General features: G+C 30.9%; 2 protein-coding genes across 2 annotated transcripts; both read left to right on the top strand.

Moving 5' to 3' along the window:
* Positions 1 to 764: 764 nt before the first annotated feature.
* Positions 765 to 2377, top strand: LOC147808474 (uncharacterized). The gene is made up of 2 exons (XM_087163098.1): positions 765 to 1306; positions 1422 to 2377. Exons 1-2 carry the CDS (start codon positions 1232 to 1234, stop codon positions 1923 to 1925), a joined length of 579 nt encoding a protein of 192 aa, XP_087019224.1. The 5' UTR covers positions 765 to 1231; the 3' UTR covers positions 1926 to 2377.
* A 2646-nt stretch (positions 2378 to 5023) lies between these two features.
* On the top strand, positions 5024 to 6455 carry LOC147808473 (uncharacterized protein F54H12.2-like). The gene is made up of 3 exons (XM_087165064.1): positions 5024 to 5363; positions 5502 to 6208; positions 6360 to 6455. Exons 1-3 carry the CDS (start codon positions 5024 to 5026, stop codon positions 6453 to 6455), a joined length of 1143 nt encoding a protein of 380 aa, XP_087021190.1.
* The last annotated feature ends 9680 nt before the right edge of the window (positions 6456 to 16135 follow it).

The raw sequence follows: 16135 nt of genomic DNA, 5'->3' as shown, positions 1-16135 counted from the left end.
TTTCTGCCCGTTTGCTTATTTCTGCCCGCCTGAAAATTGAAACTTCGTCTGCAGCGTCATGGGGAGCTTATTTCTTTTTTTTCTTAAGCCTAATATATTTTAGTTTCGGTTTCTGTTTTTAATTTAGTTTCGTTTTTTTAAATATTATTTAATTTATTAGTTTTTTGAGGGTGGCATCACTTATTATTTTTAATATTAGTTTTTAAGGATGGCAACACTTGTAAACTTTGTTATTTGGGGGAGATATTGTATATTATGAAGTTATGACGTCATCTTTTATGACATAATGAATAAATGATATCATACTTTTACTCTAGTGGCGCCATCTATGTGAGAATTTTAGAAATAAAATAACTTTAAATCTATTTTAATATTTATTTCTGCTTTTAATACTATTTATTAAATATAATTAAGGCTGAGGATCGAACTCACGCCATCAAAAAGCCTTCGTGGGTCAGTAGTTGGATATCATAACCACTGACCCACGAATGCTTGGTTAGATATGTGTTAATAAGTTAAACCTTTGTATAGTGAACACGTGTATAAATAAAAAACTGTTTGATATCGATATCTTAATACAGTTTAATCGATATATTTTTCACTTAACCTTTGACAGTTATTAAATATTTATTTCTGCCCCTCTTAATGTTATTATAACTTTCTCTGGATGGCAACGGTACTGACCATACACGTGTTAATTATAACATAATAAATACATGATATCATATTTTAACTCTAGTGGCGCCATCTGTGTGGGAATGTTAGAAATAAAATAACTTTAAATCTATTTTATTATTTAATTTAAATATAATTAATGCTGAGGATTGAACTCATCATGTGGTGATAACGAACTGACATCACGGCTGATTACGATAAGGGTTTCCTGCTCTGGCACGATTTATCAAGCGTAATCTCGGATACATGACGTATGTATGTTTCAGAAACAGGATCTCACCGATAGGGAACGTTCAATACTTGTTAAACAAGTGACGTTTTCCCTTTTGCTTCACTTCAATTCATGTTAAACCAGTATACTATTTAGTGATTGGACATCAAAATTTTATTTTATAGTGTTGGCAACCAAACTCCATGTGTTAGTATTTAGTTTGAACCAGTTATTATTTCAGGCATTACTTCGAGGAGTGTACATTCGATTTTCGTTATTGATTACCATAACTTTTGCAAAGGACTTTTTCCAAGAGCGAGATATTATAACTGAATTTGACTTATTATGGATAAAAGAAAATGCGATCAAGAAGTTTCTGAACAAGAAGTTTGCAAAAAATCCCGAACGGATAATTCAAAAGTAAGTTGATTTTTTTTTTAAATAAAATGTATTTTGTCTGCATTGTTGATTATTTAAGTATGTCATCCCTTATTTGTCACATACTTCGTGTTTCTCATTTTCTTTTTATTTTCAGATGAATGGTGTCCTTGTTGAAGGCAGCATGCCAGACAATGTCTTTGCCCTTGGAGATAATGTGTTTATAATAGTTAGCAGCTTTAACAAAAGTGTTGTCGTGCATTTGAGACGATACAACAAGTACGGAGGAAAGTATTACCCCACAAAACAAGGAGTTACTTTGAAACCTGATTGGATTGAGTACCTGATGGGAATAGCTTCAGTTCCTAAATCAAAACGTGAGCTAAAGTGTGCATACATTCCTGAAGGACAATTAAGGATTACAAGTGATAATTTCGTTGATTTTCATTTCGAACGTTACATTTGTGGCCTTGATCGAAAGATCACAATTAGGAAAATAACTATAACATTTTCTCATTGGATCGAAATGATTTCGAATTATGATGGCATTTCTTCTGGTGTACTGGATTACGTATTTCAAGTTATGGACTTTGCAAAGGCTTATACGCAATTTTGTGAAATGCCAATTGACCAAACTTTACCCCCCCTCATTGGACGTTAGTCATGGTCAGGAGTTTGCCTCACAAATTTTACGAAACACATTGTGCGAAATTTTGAAGGAAGGTGGATTGAAACAACCAGTTACGATAGCTGAGGAATTGTGGGCAAACAAAGAAAGTACATTCAATTCCCTCGCACTATCTATCGATGTTATGGATTTAGCAAAGAGGTTTTACGATAACTTATTTGTTAACCAAAAACTTTTACTATTAAAGCCCGTTTCCTATGTGACCAGTGAGTTTTTGAAAAACATTAATTTAGTTAGTGTATTGAGTGATGCAAAGTCTGTTCTTTGTCCTCCTTATACCTATGAATACTTTGAAGACAACGAACATGTTTTCAAATCTATGGATGTGTAACAATATTGTACTGTACCAGAGTATATATAAGTATATAATTTATTTATTTATTTATTTTTGCATTCTATTAGAATTAATAAAAAACATTATTTAAATTTAACTAAACTTGTTTTCTGTTTACTTTTGCATAAATAGTATAGAAGTGTATTTATTTCAGATATCAATTGGATTTTTTTTTTCTATTTAAGCTGCTAGACATTTTTTTCTTTTTCAGCTGACTGGGTATTTCTTTTATCAGAATGTTTATCTTTATTATCGTTATTTTTGAAATATTCATGTTAGATAAGAATTTTAAAAAGTTAAATGAAATGTTTCTTGATTACCAGCATTTTTAAAATATATATTTTGTAAGAGTTAGATTCAGTTGTAATTTTTTTAAAAATTCTTAAAACTTAGCAAGTAACAAAATTACAGTAGAATTTTATTGATTTTGATTTAATTTTAATATACAATGAATCGTTTACTTTCATCTGTTTATACGAAACCTGGGCATCCAGGAAGTTTTGGAGGTGTAAATGCTATTTATAATTCTGTGAAAGGTAAGGTGAAGAAAAGCGACGTTAAGAAATGGTTGGAGACTAAAGATTCTTATACTTTGCATAAACCTGTGAGGCATAAATTTAAACGTAATAGAGTAATTGTTGGAGGTATAGATGAGCAATTTCAAATTGATTTAGTTGACATGCAATCTTTAGCGAAATTTAATAATGGCTTCAAATATTTGTTAACTTGTATAGATTGTTTCTCAAAGTATGCGTGGGCTATTCCTATTAAAGACAAATCAGCCAAAAATGTATTGCCAGCTTTAAAAGCTATTTTTAGAGAAAGAAAACCTGAGAAACTGCAATCAGATAAAGGAACAGAATTTACTAATAAACTTATACAGCAGTATCTTAAAAATTTAGGAGTTCATTTCTTTACAACGAATAACGAAACTAAATCAAGTATTGTTGAGAGGTTTAACCGTACTTTAAAAATGAAGATGTGGAAATACTTTACAGAATATAATACGAAAAAATATATTGACGTCATTTCTAAATTAATCGATAGTTATAATCATACCAAACACAGAAGTATAAAAATGGAACCAGCCTCAGTGAATATCGATAATCAAAAAGAAGTCTGGAATAATTTATATAGTGATAAGGTGAATATTGATAACCCTGTTTTTCAAGTAGGTGACACTGTTCGCATTAGTAAATCAAAACTTACATTTGAGAAAGGATATGAAAATAATTGGACTCGAGAATTATTTGTCATAGATAAAATAGTTCATCGAAATCCTGTAGTGTATAAATTGAAAGATTTAATGAATGAATCAATCGAAGGTACCTTTTATGCAGAAGAATTACAAAAAGTAGTCAACTCGGGCTATTATCCCGTAGAAAAAGTTATCAAAAAGAGAAAGAAAGGAGGAAGCACGGAATATTTTGTTAAATTTCTAGGTTATCCTGAAAAGTTTAATGCCTGGGTGAGTGATATTCAAAAAGTATAAATAGTGAAACTTAACCTATGAAGACTCATTCTCAAAAATGTCTTTCTATGTGACGTTACCTTCTGATAGCTCCATGCAGTTTTTTCCTAACAACAAAATTTCCCATTTTAAGACGCAGTTACCGATACCAGTTAATCTAAAAGCGGAATGGGAAGTAGGCCTATCTGAAATCATCTATCCGCATTCTTGGCTGAACGTAAATGAAAGTAACAATTATTTTCATTACAAGATAAGTAACGGTAATATCATATCGACTGCGAGGCAAACAATTGATGTGGGGTGTTACGAATCAATGTTCGATATTGTATCAGCTATACAACTTGCTTTACCTAAAAATCCTAGTCGATTTACAATAAATTACAATAAAGCTACGAAACGAGTTAAAATTAACGCCGTTCAAGGTTGCAGCCTTCATTTAGAAAAGTTAGGTGAATTGTTAGGATTCCAACCTGATGCAGTCATTACGGGTAACCGGAGAAGCGAATTTGTGGCTGACGCGTGGTCTAATTTTTCCGTTTTTTACGTCTACTCAGATTTAATTTCACCACAAATTGTCGGAGATACACAAGCTCCTTTACTGCGGATCGTTCGAATAAAAGGACATGATGGTGAAACAATCAGCCAGTATTATGATAGACCTCAATACTTACCTTTAACGAGACACTCCTTTCAAACTATCCATGTGGAGCTCAGATTGAATTCAGGTGATTTCGTACCTTTTGAAAGTGGTAAAGTGATTATAGTTTTACATTTCCGCATGAGACAAATACTATAAATAGTACGATGCGTTTTTTGAATCATTCATTTGAAGAGAAGACGTCAAGATGAGTGTACCGTACGTTTGTTGTGCTGAAAAATTCGAAGATCATTATGCGAGTCAAATTGGCACGGGTTTGCCCTATTATAAGGGTATTAATTTCCAAAAGGGCTATGGACTTGGTGGTATATTTCGTCGATTATTTAGAGCAGCACTACCCTTTTTAGTAAGAGGTGGTAAAACTATTGGAAAAGAAGTTTTAAAAACAGGAACTCGAGTAGCATCTGATGTATTATCTGGCGAAAACTTTGAGGAAGCCGTCAAAACAAGAACTAAAGAAAGTGGAAAACATCTAGCACGAAAAGCTATTGATAAAGTGCAGTCTATGGTCGGAAAAGGAAACTATAAAAGGAAGCGTAAGAAGCAAAAACGATTCATTTCATCTAAAGCACGCAAAGTGAGTGGACGTGATATTTTTGATCCATAAAATGGCATTTTTGTTGAAAGATTCTCCTGAGTGCGTAAAATCGGAATTGGAACTTTTTACTTTACCTGGAACTCAAACAGTTATTCAAGATGGTCAATGGATACAATTTCATCCTCTTTCTAACGTTTTTGATAATGCTCCCGTAGAGTTTCATGTCTCTGGAAGTGTAGAAGATTACATAGATCTCAGTCAAACACAATTGTATGTGAAAGCGAAAATAGTAAAAACGAACAATACAGCTATCACTAAAGATGATGTTATAGGACCTGTGAATTTATTTCTACATTCATTATTTTCTCAAGTAGATGTGTCTTTAAACGATCGTACAGTTTCCAATTCAAGTAATACCTATCCCTATAGGGCCTACATTGAAACTCTCCTAAACCATGGATATGATAGCAAAACATCTCAATTAACTGCTGAGTTATTTTATAAAGATTCTGAGGATGGTTTAAATAAAAGAACTGCTTTTTTCAAAGAAAGCGCAACAGTGGACATGATTGGCTGCATTCATTCAGATTTGTTTCATCAAGAACGTCTTTTACTCAATTTAGTGGATTTGAAAATAAAACTAATAAGAAGTAAGCCAGAATTTTGTCTACAAGGATCTGAAGGATTTAAAGTAGTATTGGATCATGTCTCTTTATTCATTCGAAAAGTTCGTGTGAACCCTGGAGTGCTTCTTGGTCATGCTAAAGCACTCGAGAAAACAAGTGCAAAATACCCCATTAATCGAGTCCTATGCAAAGTGTATTCAATTCCTAAAGGGAGCATGTCTTTTATTCAAGATAATATATTTTCGGGTCAAATGCCTAAAAAGGTTATTATTGGTTGTGTAGATAATGAAGCTTTTCATGGAACATTGACAAAATCTCCTTTTGATTTTAAACATTTTGATTTAAATTTTATTGGAGTGTATGTAGATGGACAACCTGTCCCCCATAATCCATTGGAACTCAACTTTTCACAAAACCAATACATTCGTGCCTATCAAACTTTATTTGATGGAACGGAACGAATGGGTCAAGATAGAGGAATATTTATTTCCAGAGAAGACTACAGGAACGGAAATACATTATTTGGATTTAATCTCTCCCCAGATCTATGTTCAGGAGAACATTTAAATCTGATTAAGCATAGCAATTTGAGATTAGAACTGAAATTTGCCAAATCACTGGAAAAAACAGTATGCGTTATCGTTTTTGCCGAATTTGAAAATTTGATTGAAATTAACAAGTCAAGAAATATTTTATTCGACTTCGGAAATTGAAGAATGGATGGATTGCAACTATTCTACATTTTATCGCAAGATAAGATAACAACACCTTACTTTCAAGGCGTATATTCAAGAGATACGCTTCCGAGTCTCCGAGAAAACACATGTGCTATCACGAATTCAGATGACTCATCACAACCTGGAACTCACTGGTTAGCGTTATTTGTGAATGATCAAAGACAGTTAGAGTTTTATGACTCATATGGGAAACCTCCCGGATTTTACAACGTGAATACCGCTTCCTACACGGACGTACTATGGAATTCCAAAGTGTTTCAATCACCTACATCCAATGTATGTGGACAATATTGTATTTACTTTTTACTCAAACGCTGTCAAGGCTATTCTATGTATCATATTTCAAATCAATTACATGTAAATGATTTTCAGATGTATCAATTTGTAAAGAAAAAATATGGTGTAAGATTTGTGTTTAGAAAATAAAAAAGGAATGAAACTAAATCTAGTGTCTCTCATGTCATTATTATAAAATTTTACATTTAAATATTGTTATGTAGGCAATAGTGTAACATTTTTAATTCTTTTTAACAAAATTTTCAGAAAATATTTTTATTATTGAGGAAAACTTTCTATCTTTTATGAAAATATTTGTTTTTTGCAAAAAATTTTCTCTTTTAAGATAATATTTTTTTGTTTTTGTAAAAATATTTCAAACGTTTTAACAAAATTTTTCTATCTTTTAAGAAAACATTATGTTTTTACACAAAAATTTTTTATTTTAAGAAAATATTTTTACTTTTTGTTAAAAAGTTGCTAGTTTCGTAAAAATATTTCAAACTTTTTAACAAAACTTTCTAATATTTCAGAAAATATTTTTATTTTTATAAAAAAATTTCTATCTTTTAAGAAAATATTTATGTTTTTGCAAAAAGGAAATTTCCAGTTTTTCAGAAAATTCTATCCCCCTTTCTAAAACTTTTTGTATTAATTAATAAAGGGTGAAATTTTTCCTTGATAATACAAACTTTTTCACCTGTGAAAAAAATGATCAATAAAGACAAAATACATTTTAATAAAATAAATAAAATTTTATTCAAAGTTTCACCCAAGCACTTCTGCGGGCATACATCATAGGTTTCTTAACAATTTTATTTTTACTATACAATTTTTTATTTACATCTAAATGTGATGGTAATTGAATATCATTTAATGTTTTTAAAAATACATTTCTCCCCACTGGAGCTGATTTTCTATTTCGCAAAAAGTCATTGATAAGATTTACTATATTACTTCCAGGAACAGTTTTATCTTCATGAATAATTTCACCTTTAGCGTTCCAAAGGAGAGATTCATTATTTTTTAAGAATTGATACATATCTTTAGCTTTTTCTTGAAATCGAACTGGAACAGCAGTTAGAATTTTTCCCTCCAAGTCTTCAGTTTCTTTTTTGATATTTGAAGAGATCTCTTCTGCAGACTCTACTAGAGGATTGTCTATGTTCGTAATTTCCTCATGATCGGTTTGAGGTTCTGGTTTTTTCGGTCTCGAAATTGAAAAGTGCGTATACTTCTGCAATATTTGTAAATACAGAGTTGCTTTCTCGTCATCTGCTAAGTCCTTTTTCTGTAGAATATTCTTCATTTGTTGATCCAATTGTGATAAGTGTTCCGCTACTTGTACTCTATCCTCCGGAACCAACACAAATTTCTTACTGTACTCCATGAATTAAAGAACTAATCACAGAAATAGCTGCAGGTAATAAAAATGATAAAAATCCTTCTCCTTTCTGTACAAGAATTTTTTTCTTCTTATACAATGGCAATTTCTTCTTAGAAAGTTTTCTTAAACTTTCTTTATGAGGAGCTAGTTTATTTTTCTGAGATTTCGTGAGTGGTATATTACCACACAATACATTCAATACACACTCACACAAAGTTTTTATTTCACTTTTTGAGCACTTTTTTAAAAGAGACTTGCAATGTTTAGTTTTAGAGATTAATTTCATGAGCTCTAATGTTCGCTCATTACATACGGACATCTTACTTTCAAATGATTTGAATTTCGAGTGTCTGTCCTATTTATAGGTGTTGATAAAAGTTGAAAACCTTCAAAAACAATGGTTAAAGCTGTCATCTAATTTCCTTGAAATTCACAGTTGAAATGAAGTTATCGAGGTTGGTACACATAATAAGTATCTCCAGGAAACATACCAGTACGCATGCGTAAAGATTCTTCCGTATCACACTTTAAATCAATGAGTAAATAACCATAAGGTTTTGATGTAGCATCAGCATAACATTCTTGAAAAAAATTAACTTTTCGAGGGTACAATTGACGTCCTAAATGTGTAATTTGCGATTGATCTCTTCGATTCTTAAATAGTACAAGATAATGAGCATTTAAGGATATTTCTCTCATTTCCTTTCCTTTATGAAAAATGTTTTGAACCACAAAAATAATGCTGAGAGATTTATGATGGGAAAATTTTGTAAATAATTTCGTCAATTGAGGATCATTTCCCAATTCACTCATGAGATCATCAATCACAATTAATGCATCTGAATATTGATTCAAATCGGAGGGAAGTCCTTCTTGAAAAACAACATTAGGCATCTCATCATATAATTTTTGATAAACACCATAACACCATACCACATGTTTTGGAAAAGGATGTATCATTTGGTTTTCAATCACATTTTTTATGAAATAACTTTTACCACTACCTGTTGGACCTGCGAGGACAGCTGTAAAGGGATGTTTGAACTTCAAAAGATCCATGATGAATGAAAAACTTTACTCTCGCCACCTCAATTTATCGTTATCTCTTATCACCACATGATGAGTTCAATCCTCAGCATTAATTATATTTAAATTAAATAATAAAATAGATTTAAAGTTATTTTATTTCTAACATTCCCACACAGATGGCGCCACTAGAGTTAAAATATGATATCATGTATTTATTATGTTATAATTAACACGTGTATGGTCAGTACCGTTGCCATCCAGAGAAAGTTATAATAACATTAAGAGGGGCAGAAATAAATATTTAATAACTGTCAAAGGTTAAGTGAAAAATATATCGATTAAACTGTATTAAGATATCGATATCAAACAGTTTTTATTTATACACGTGTTCACTATACAAAGGTTTAACTTATTAACACATATCTAACCAAGCATTCGTGGGTCAGTGGTTATGATATCCAACTACTGACCCACGAAGGCTTTTTGATGGCGTGAGTTCGATCCTCAGCCTTAATTATATTTAATAAATAATATTAAAACAGATTTAAATATTAAAATAGATTTAAAGTTATTTTATTTCTAAAATTCTCACATAGATGGCGCCACTAGAGTAGAAGTATGATATCATTTATTCATAATGTCATAAAAGATGACGTCATAACTTCATAATACACAATTTCTATCCCAAATAACAAAGTTTCTAAGTGTTGCCATCCTTAAAAACTAATATTAAAAATAATAAGTGATGCCACCCTCAAAAAACTAATAAATTAAATAATATTTAAAAAAACGAAACTAAATTAAAAACAGAAACCGAAACTAAAATATATTAGGCTTAAGAAAAAAAAGAAATAAGCTCCCCATGACGCTGCAGACGAAGTTTCGATTTTCAGGCGGGCAGAAATAAGCAAACGGGCAGAAATAAGCAAACGGGCAGAAATAAGCAACTTCTGGTTTGTGGGCGGGCAGAAATAAGCAACTTCTGGTTGGGGCAGAAATAAGCTCCCGTTGACTATGACGTCACTTCCGTCCCCTATATCGCGGCCCTTACTACTCCCGATGTACACACACAATACATTCATCATGAGTGGCTGGCAGAAAGGGCGATTTTAGCAGCAAAAAATGCGGACGTCAACGAATTGAACCTGAAGATACAAAGTTACTGCCAGGTAACTTGGTGACATACAAATCCGTTTATGCAGTTTGCGATCCCATTGAAGCTGCAAATTTTCCAACAGAGTTTGTAATCTCATTGGATTTACTAGGCATACCACCGCATAATTTAGTACTCAAAGTTGGATCTCCCGTTATTTTGCTTCGTAATTTGAACTCACCACGGCTGTGCAAAGACACGCGATTAGTCGTTAAAAAATTAATAAACAACGTTATCGAAGTCATTATTTTAAATGACAAATTCCGGGGTGAAAGTATATTACTTCCAAGAATCCCTATTATACCCACAGATGTGCCAATTCAATTTAAACGCATTCAGTTCCTCTTTAGATTGGTATTTGCAATGACAAGGCCAAACAATGTCTGTTTGCGTCTTAGATTTGAGCACAGTATGCTTTTCACACGGAAAATTATGCGTGGCATGCTTTAGAGTGGGCAAACCATCCATTTTATTTGTGTTAGCTAAAGATGGAATGACAACAAAAAATATTGTGCACTCCATTGCACTAAGAGATTAATACTGTTGACTAATACTTTCAGAATTCGTTGTATATATAATTTATAAAAAAAAGTTACAATAATGGTGCGTTGCATTCCGTCATCGGTCACAGCTCTCCATGCTTCTTCCACTCATATACCACATACGCACACACTTACAATAAATAAGATATATTTTCATATTCTAGAAATAATTCATATGGCAAAACAACGCTTGCCTGGTCAGCTAGTATATATATATATATATATATATATATATATATATATAGAATAGAAATAATATGGAAATTCACTAAATCTTGAATGCCAGGAAAATGACATATTAGCTTAGAAGTTTAAAAAACAGGCATTTTAAGTTAATAGTAAGTAACTCAATTTAAGCCTTTATGTTAGATGGACCATAAATTGCTAATTCTTTTTATCCACTGTAGAAAGAATCAAATTTTACTTTGTTGCTGATATGTACAGAATAAAATTGTGCATAATAATCAATCATTAAATAAATTAATAACTTTGATTACATCCAACCATATTACAATCATACTTAAACTTGGTATTAGGTTAATATTTGCTTTTCCTCCTTACAGTATTAGCAGTTAAAAAAAATTCTGGTAACACTTCAATGTCCTGGAATTCATAAGCCAGGAAAATGACAGCCAGGATAATGGCAAATTTGCCATTTTATAGCATATAACTTTACTTTAATTTAATATTTTGGCCTAAGACGTTTACATTATGCAGAAAACAACAAGATTTCTTAAAATAACTCAAATAAATCTATGTAGTTTATGTTATTAATGATTTCAAGAAGCCAGGAAAATGGCAACACAAAAACCTACTCATCTTTAATAATTTTTTTAAATAGATTTTGAACCAGAAAATTGGTTCTTTATTCATGCAGCGAGACATGTTCATACAGGAGGGTATCTAATCAAACAATTAGCATAAGATATTCATTGCTGGCTCTATCTATTTTGGCTATAAACCACTAAATAAAAGTAGCCTGGAAAATGACAGATTTTCTTGGGACAAACAAATTATTGACAGAAAAAATTATTTTAAGCGAAGTATTTGTAAATAATACCCTCTGCGTATATTCTAGAAATGCTTACACCTTTTGAGATAAAAAAAAATTAGATAATGAAAAATTTATGGGAAGTTTTGAAGCTAGTTATTATTGGAAACATTGCTTGGGACATGCCAGGAAAATGACATTTTGAAGTTCAATTAAATTTTTTAACTATACAAAACAGTCAATGCTAGTGCAAAATCATTTTAAAATGCTAACAGCAATGCAATTTATAATTTTTTTTTTAAAAAAGTTCTTTTTGTATTATAGTATTAGATCTTGGAGCAAGGGACAGTGAATTGTCATATTTCGTGAGAATCACCCATATATATATTATCAGCAGGAGATTAATTTTACGATAAGTTAAAATATACTCCATTTTTAACAGAAATAATAGTTACTTGTAGCTGTGATTACTTGTAATCGTTGGATTACTAGTAGCTTATTGCTATGTACTTTTTTTAAATTTAATAAAAAGCCAGATACAATCTTGTCGTCAGTTCACAAGATGCGCAAAATAAGGTTTATATTTTATTAATATAGCCGAAGCAAAATATCTATCAAGACAATTGGGTGAAAAGCGCAAAAAAAAAAAAAAAAAAAAAAAAAAAAAAGAAAAAGAAAAATAGTGCGTGGAGTCCCTCCGCGCGGAAGAAGTTAAACTTCGTAACCTGAGACGTTAATTGTAGAAGAATCAGCAGTCGTAGAAGGATCACTAGTTCTATTCAATGACTCTTTTTTCTGCTCCGCTCTCTTCCGTGCTCTGTAATAACGGTAATATTGTGCATTTTTCCCTCGTGGACCTCTTGAACCAGTGGAAGTGCTTGTGGTTGCCTCATCGTCTCGCCCTGGAAAATGTATTTGCATTAAAAATGTATGTGAATGCGTCATAATGTAATTTCAAAAGAGAAAAACCTAACAATCAATTGATATTCACAAGAGACGTACCTTGACATAACCTTAAATCCGTCGCATTGTCCGTGGGATTGTTTTCACTCATTTTTTAAAATTGTTATCCACTAAATTTGAAAATAAAAAATACTATCCTATTAAATTTTATGTGTATCAAATCAAACTAAAAAAATATTTATAGAAAAACAATACTTTTATGACTTTTATTATTTTTATGCTAGTGAGAACCAAAACAATATAGAAATGAATGAGGAAAAACTGAATCCTACTACGTGATTTCCCGGCCAATAAAAATGTAGTATTTGGATAATATTTCAAAATCTACTACCAAACCTGTCACAACTTCAATGGACAATTACAGCACATCATAATTTTTTTTATTTTCATACCTAACTTATTGGAAATTCTCCCCTGAAACCGAAAATCTGATTGTTTTTTGCGGCAAATGTTAATTTATTTAGTTATTAAACATTTAAATTGCCCCAAAAGGCCTCCGTAAGTGATGCAATCAAAAACGACCCCTGATTGGTTGTGACGTCAAATGTGCCGAAGGGAAACGTGCCGTCTCCATCCGCTAAGGCTATTTCAATGCTCTTTTAGTTTTGATATCACATATATCGTATGAACATCCTTTGTAAAATATCAGTAAAAATTTTGTGAATTAAATTTACAGTTCTGAGAGTGTGTGCAAAATGAAAGAAAGATTTTAAAACTTCAAACGTTGTTATTTATCATTAAAATATCTGAAGAAATGATTATGAATGATAAACTCTTTACAGCCAATCAACATTTCTTTTCGGCTGAAATCAGTGGTGTTAAAGTTCATAGAAAATACTATTTTATTCCATTTACTTTTAAATTAAAATAATGCTTCATTACAACCTAATTACATAATTAAAATAAGTCACAGATTGGATAGAAATTTTATACATTTTGATATAGGATGAATGATTTTATAATTCGTTATTGCATTAAAATAAATCAGTATTTTCATAAATCTAGTCCATTGAAAAATATCAGTCCATCATCGTTACGATCTATGTGCTAATGATCAAAAATTCAAATACTGTAATTTAATGATGCTTCTTTAATTTATTTATTTATTACTAGAGTTGAAGGATTTTCTTAGTAAATATTTACTAATGCAGTTTATGTTATCTTTTTTTTTTTGTTTCACTATGCATTAAATATTTAAATACACATTAACGCTTATATTTATTATTCCTAGCTTAAATAGGAATTCCGTTACAGTTCAAAATTATTTTTATTTTTAAATTTATAAATTTTAATTCCTTTTTATGCAATATAGTATTTATAAAGTATGGTTATTGTTAATTTCTCTCCTTATTTTTGCAAGCTATTTGTCAGTGCTTGCAATGAAGAATTCTAAAATAGTAAAATTAATAAATTATACATTTTTAATTAAAAAAAATTAATAAAATAGTTTTAAAAAAATATCAGGTTATGCATACGGTATAGCCGAAAACGTATCAACACTTTCAAGAATCTAGTCCATTGAAATATATCTGACCATCATCATCACCATAATCTAGTTATACTTAAAATTTCACTTAATTTCTCATTTATCCATATCTAATTAACTTATTTATCCACAAAGTTTCAGCGAATATCATTAAGCTGGAAGTTTTTGTTTCACTAAAGCTAGAGAAGAAAAATAAAAAATTAACTTATACAAAATGGAAAGAAATTCTAATGCACATTCTTAATAATTTATTAAATAATTAAAAAATAAACAGTAATGTTGATATTTTTTCTCAATATTTTTATTTTTTGAGTAAATAGGAACTTTGCTATGGCGAAATTTTTTTTATATGCATTTATGAAATTTTATTCCTATTTCTGCAATAAAGAACTAAATAAATGCATATGCTTGATTTCAAATACTTATAGCATAGATTAAGACAATTAAAGTAAAGTTAATAAAATCTGCAGGAATATATATATATATATATATATATATATATATATATATATATATATATATATATATATATATATTAAAGTTTTGCTGGGATCACAAGTTTTTTTAAGAGGCTACTGCTGTGAAGACAATTACATGCTTTGAATTCACGCTAGAATAAATAGATAAAAATTATCAGTAACTTACGCTGTCCTACATTTTAAAATCTGAAACTATTTATTCTACATAAGAAATTGATCCAACATTTCTTTCACTTAAGATGAAAATAAATCTTCCAAATGAACTTGAAGTATACATTAAAATTAAGATTTTAGTTAAAAAATGAAAAAACGAAGTTATTTTGTATTTATAACGCGTAATTTATAAGCAATACCATGCACTTTTTTTATTGAACTAAAAAATCTTAAATATTCCGAGCTAGAAAATTTCGTCAAGTATTAACAATGTTTCAGTGGGTACCACTGAAATTTAACATTATAAAAATACGTTATATCAAATCCAAATTTTTATTAAGCGATATTAAGGCGCAATTTTTTATACAGATAGCTTTAGAGCATCTAAAATGGTTGGATTTAATAAGAAAATTTAAACGAAAGCAAGAACGTATTGGTTTTCACAGCACAGCTATTGTAAGTGAACGGCAGATGGACACGTGTGACGTCAGTTCGTGAATAATCACGTGACTCCCCGTTTCAGGCGAAAACGAAAGTAAGCGTTTTTTGATTGAAAATAACTAAATAAATAGCCTTCTTAGAAAAGTAATAAAATGTTTTCTGGGAGTTTTGAGGGATTCTGAATGCATTAAAATTATAAAAAAATTTGACTGTAATTGTCCATTACGATTCCTATGCCATATAATGATGTGTGGCCGCGTTTTTGCCACGTCCCATCATAGGAGATGCAAATGTCTATAAAACTCTCACTGTTTAGCATTGAGTTAGCTTCAATGTATGCATCCCTCACAGCTTCACGTGACGTTTTCAGAATGTCAAGTTTGAATTGGGATTTAAAACTAACCAATGAGTTCAAACACTGTCGATATGTTTTGCAGTCCATTGTTGGCATTCCCAACACCATTGAAAAAGTTTCTAAGGCTGCGTGTCCTTTGCCCATTTCAATGAAAGCTGAAACAATTTTGCTGTTTATGTCAAAGCGACGGCTATTATGAGAACGCTGACTGGTAAAGGAAGAACCTGCAATATTTCCACAAGATGCACATGACAGTTGGAGTTTTGAAGAATATCCAAAAGCAGATCCTGAATTTATTTCCAATGTTTGGGATTTGCATTCAGAGCACGCAACAGTTTTGAGAAGATTGTTCAGTGATCCCAAATCAATCAGTTTATACTGTGTATTGGTCGAAGCAGTCTCATCTGGTTGCGAGAGAACCACATTATCAATATCTAAATCAGGAGAAGTAATTACTTCAGCATTACAACCCTTTTTGAAATTGTTAGCTAGAGTTTTCTTCCGTTTAGAAGAACGACCTTTCAGCTTATGCCATCGAGAACATGTGCTGTTCATGGCTAAGAA

This window comes from Parasteatoda tepidariorum, chromosome 5 (assembly GCF_982258835.1).
Source record: "Parasteatoda tepidariorum strain Cologne lab strain chromosome 5, Ptep-v5.0, whole genome shotgun sequence".
Taxonomy (NCBI): Eukaryota; Metazoa; Arthropoda; class Arachnida; order Araneae; family Theridiidae; genus Parasteatoda; species Parasteatoda tepidariorum.
Note: the sequence above shows the minus strand (reverse complement) of the source record. Positions and strands in the feature narration are given on the sequence as shown.

Excerpts from the sequence above, each read along its gene's own strand:
- LOC147808474 (XM_087163098.1), top strand. The coding sequence starts at position 1,232 with ATGGATAAAAGAAAATGCGATCAAGAAGTTTCTGAACAAGAAGTTTGC. Across the intron at positions 1,307-1,421 it reads CCCGAACGGATAATTCAAAA|ATGAATGGTGTCCTTGTTGA; the intron begins GTAAGTTGATTT and ends TTTTATTTTCAG.
- LOC147808473 (XM_087165064.1), top strand. The coding sequence starts at position 5,024 with ATGGCATTTTTGTTGAAAGATTCTCCTGAGTGCGTAAAATCGGAATTG. Across the intron at positions 5,364-5,501 it reads TCGTACAGTTTCCAATTCAA|AAAGCGCAACAGTGGACATG; the intron begins GTAATACCTATC and ends CTTTTTTCAAAG. Across the intron at positions 6,209-6,359 it reads CCAAATCACTGGAAAAAACA|GCGTATATTCAAGAGATACG; the intron begins GTATGCGTTATC and ends CTTACTTTCAAG.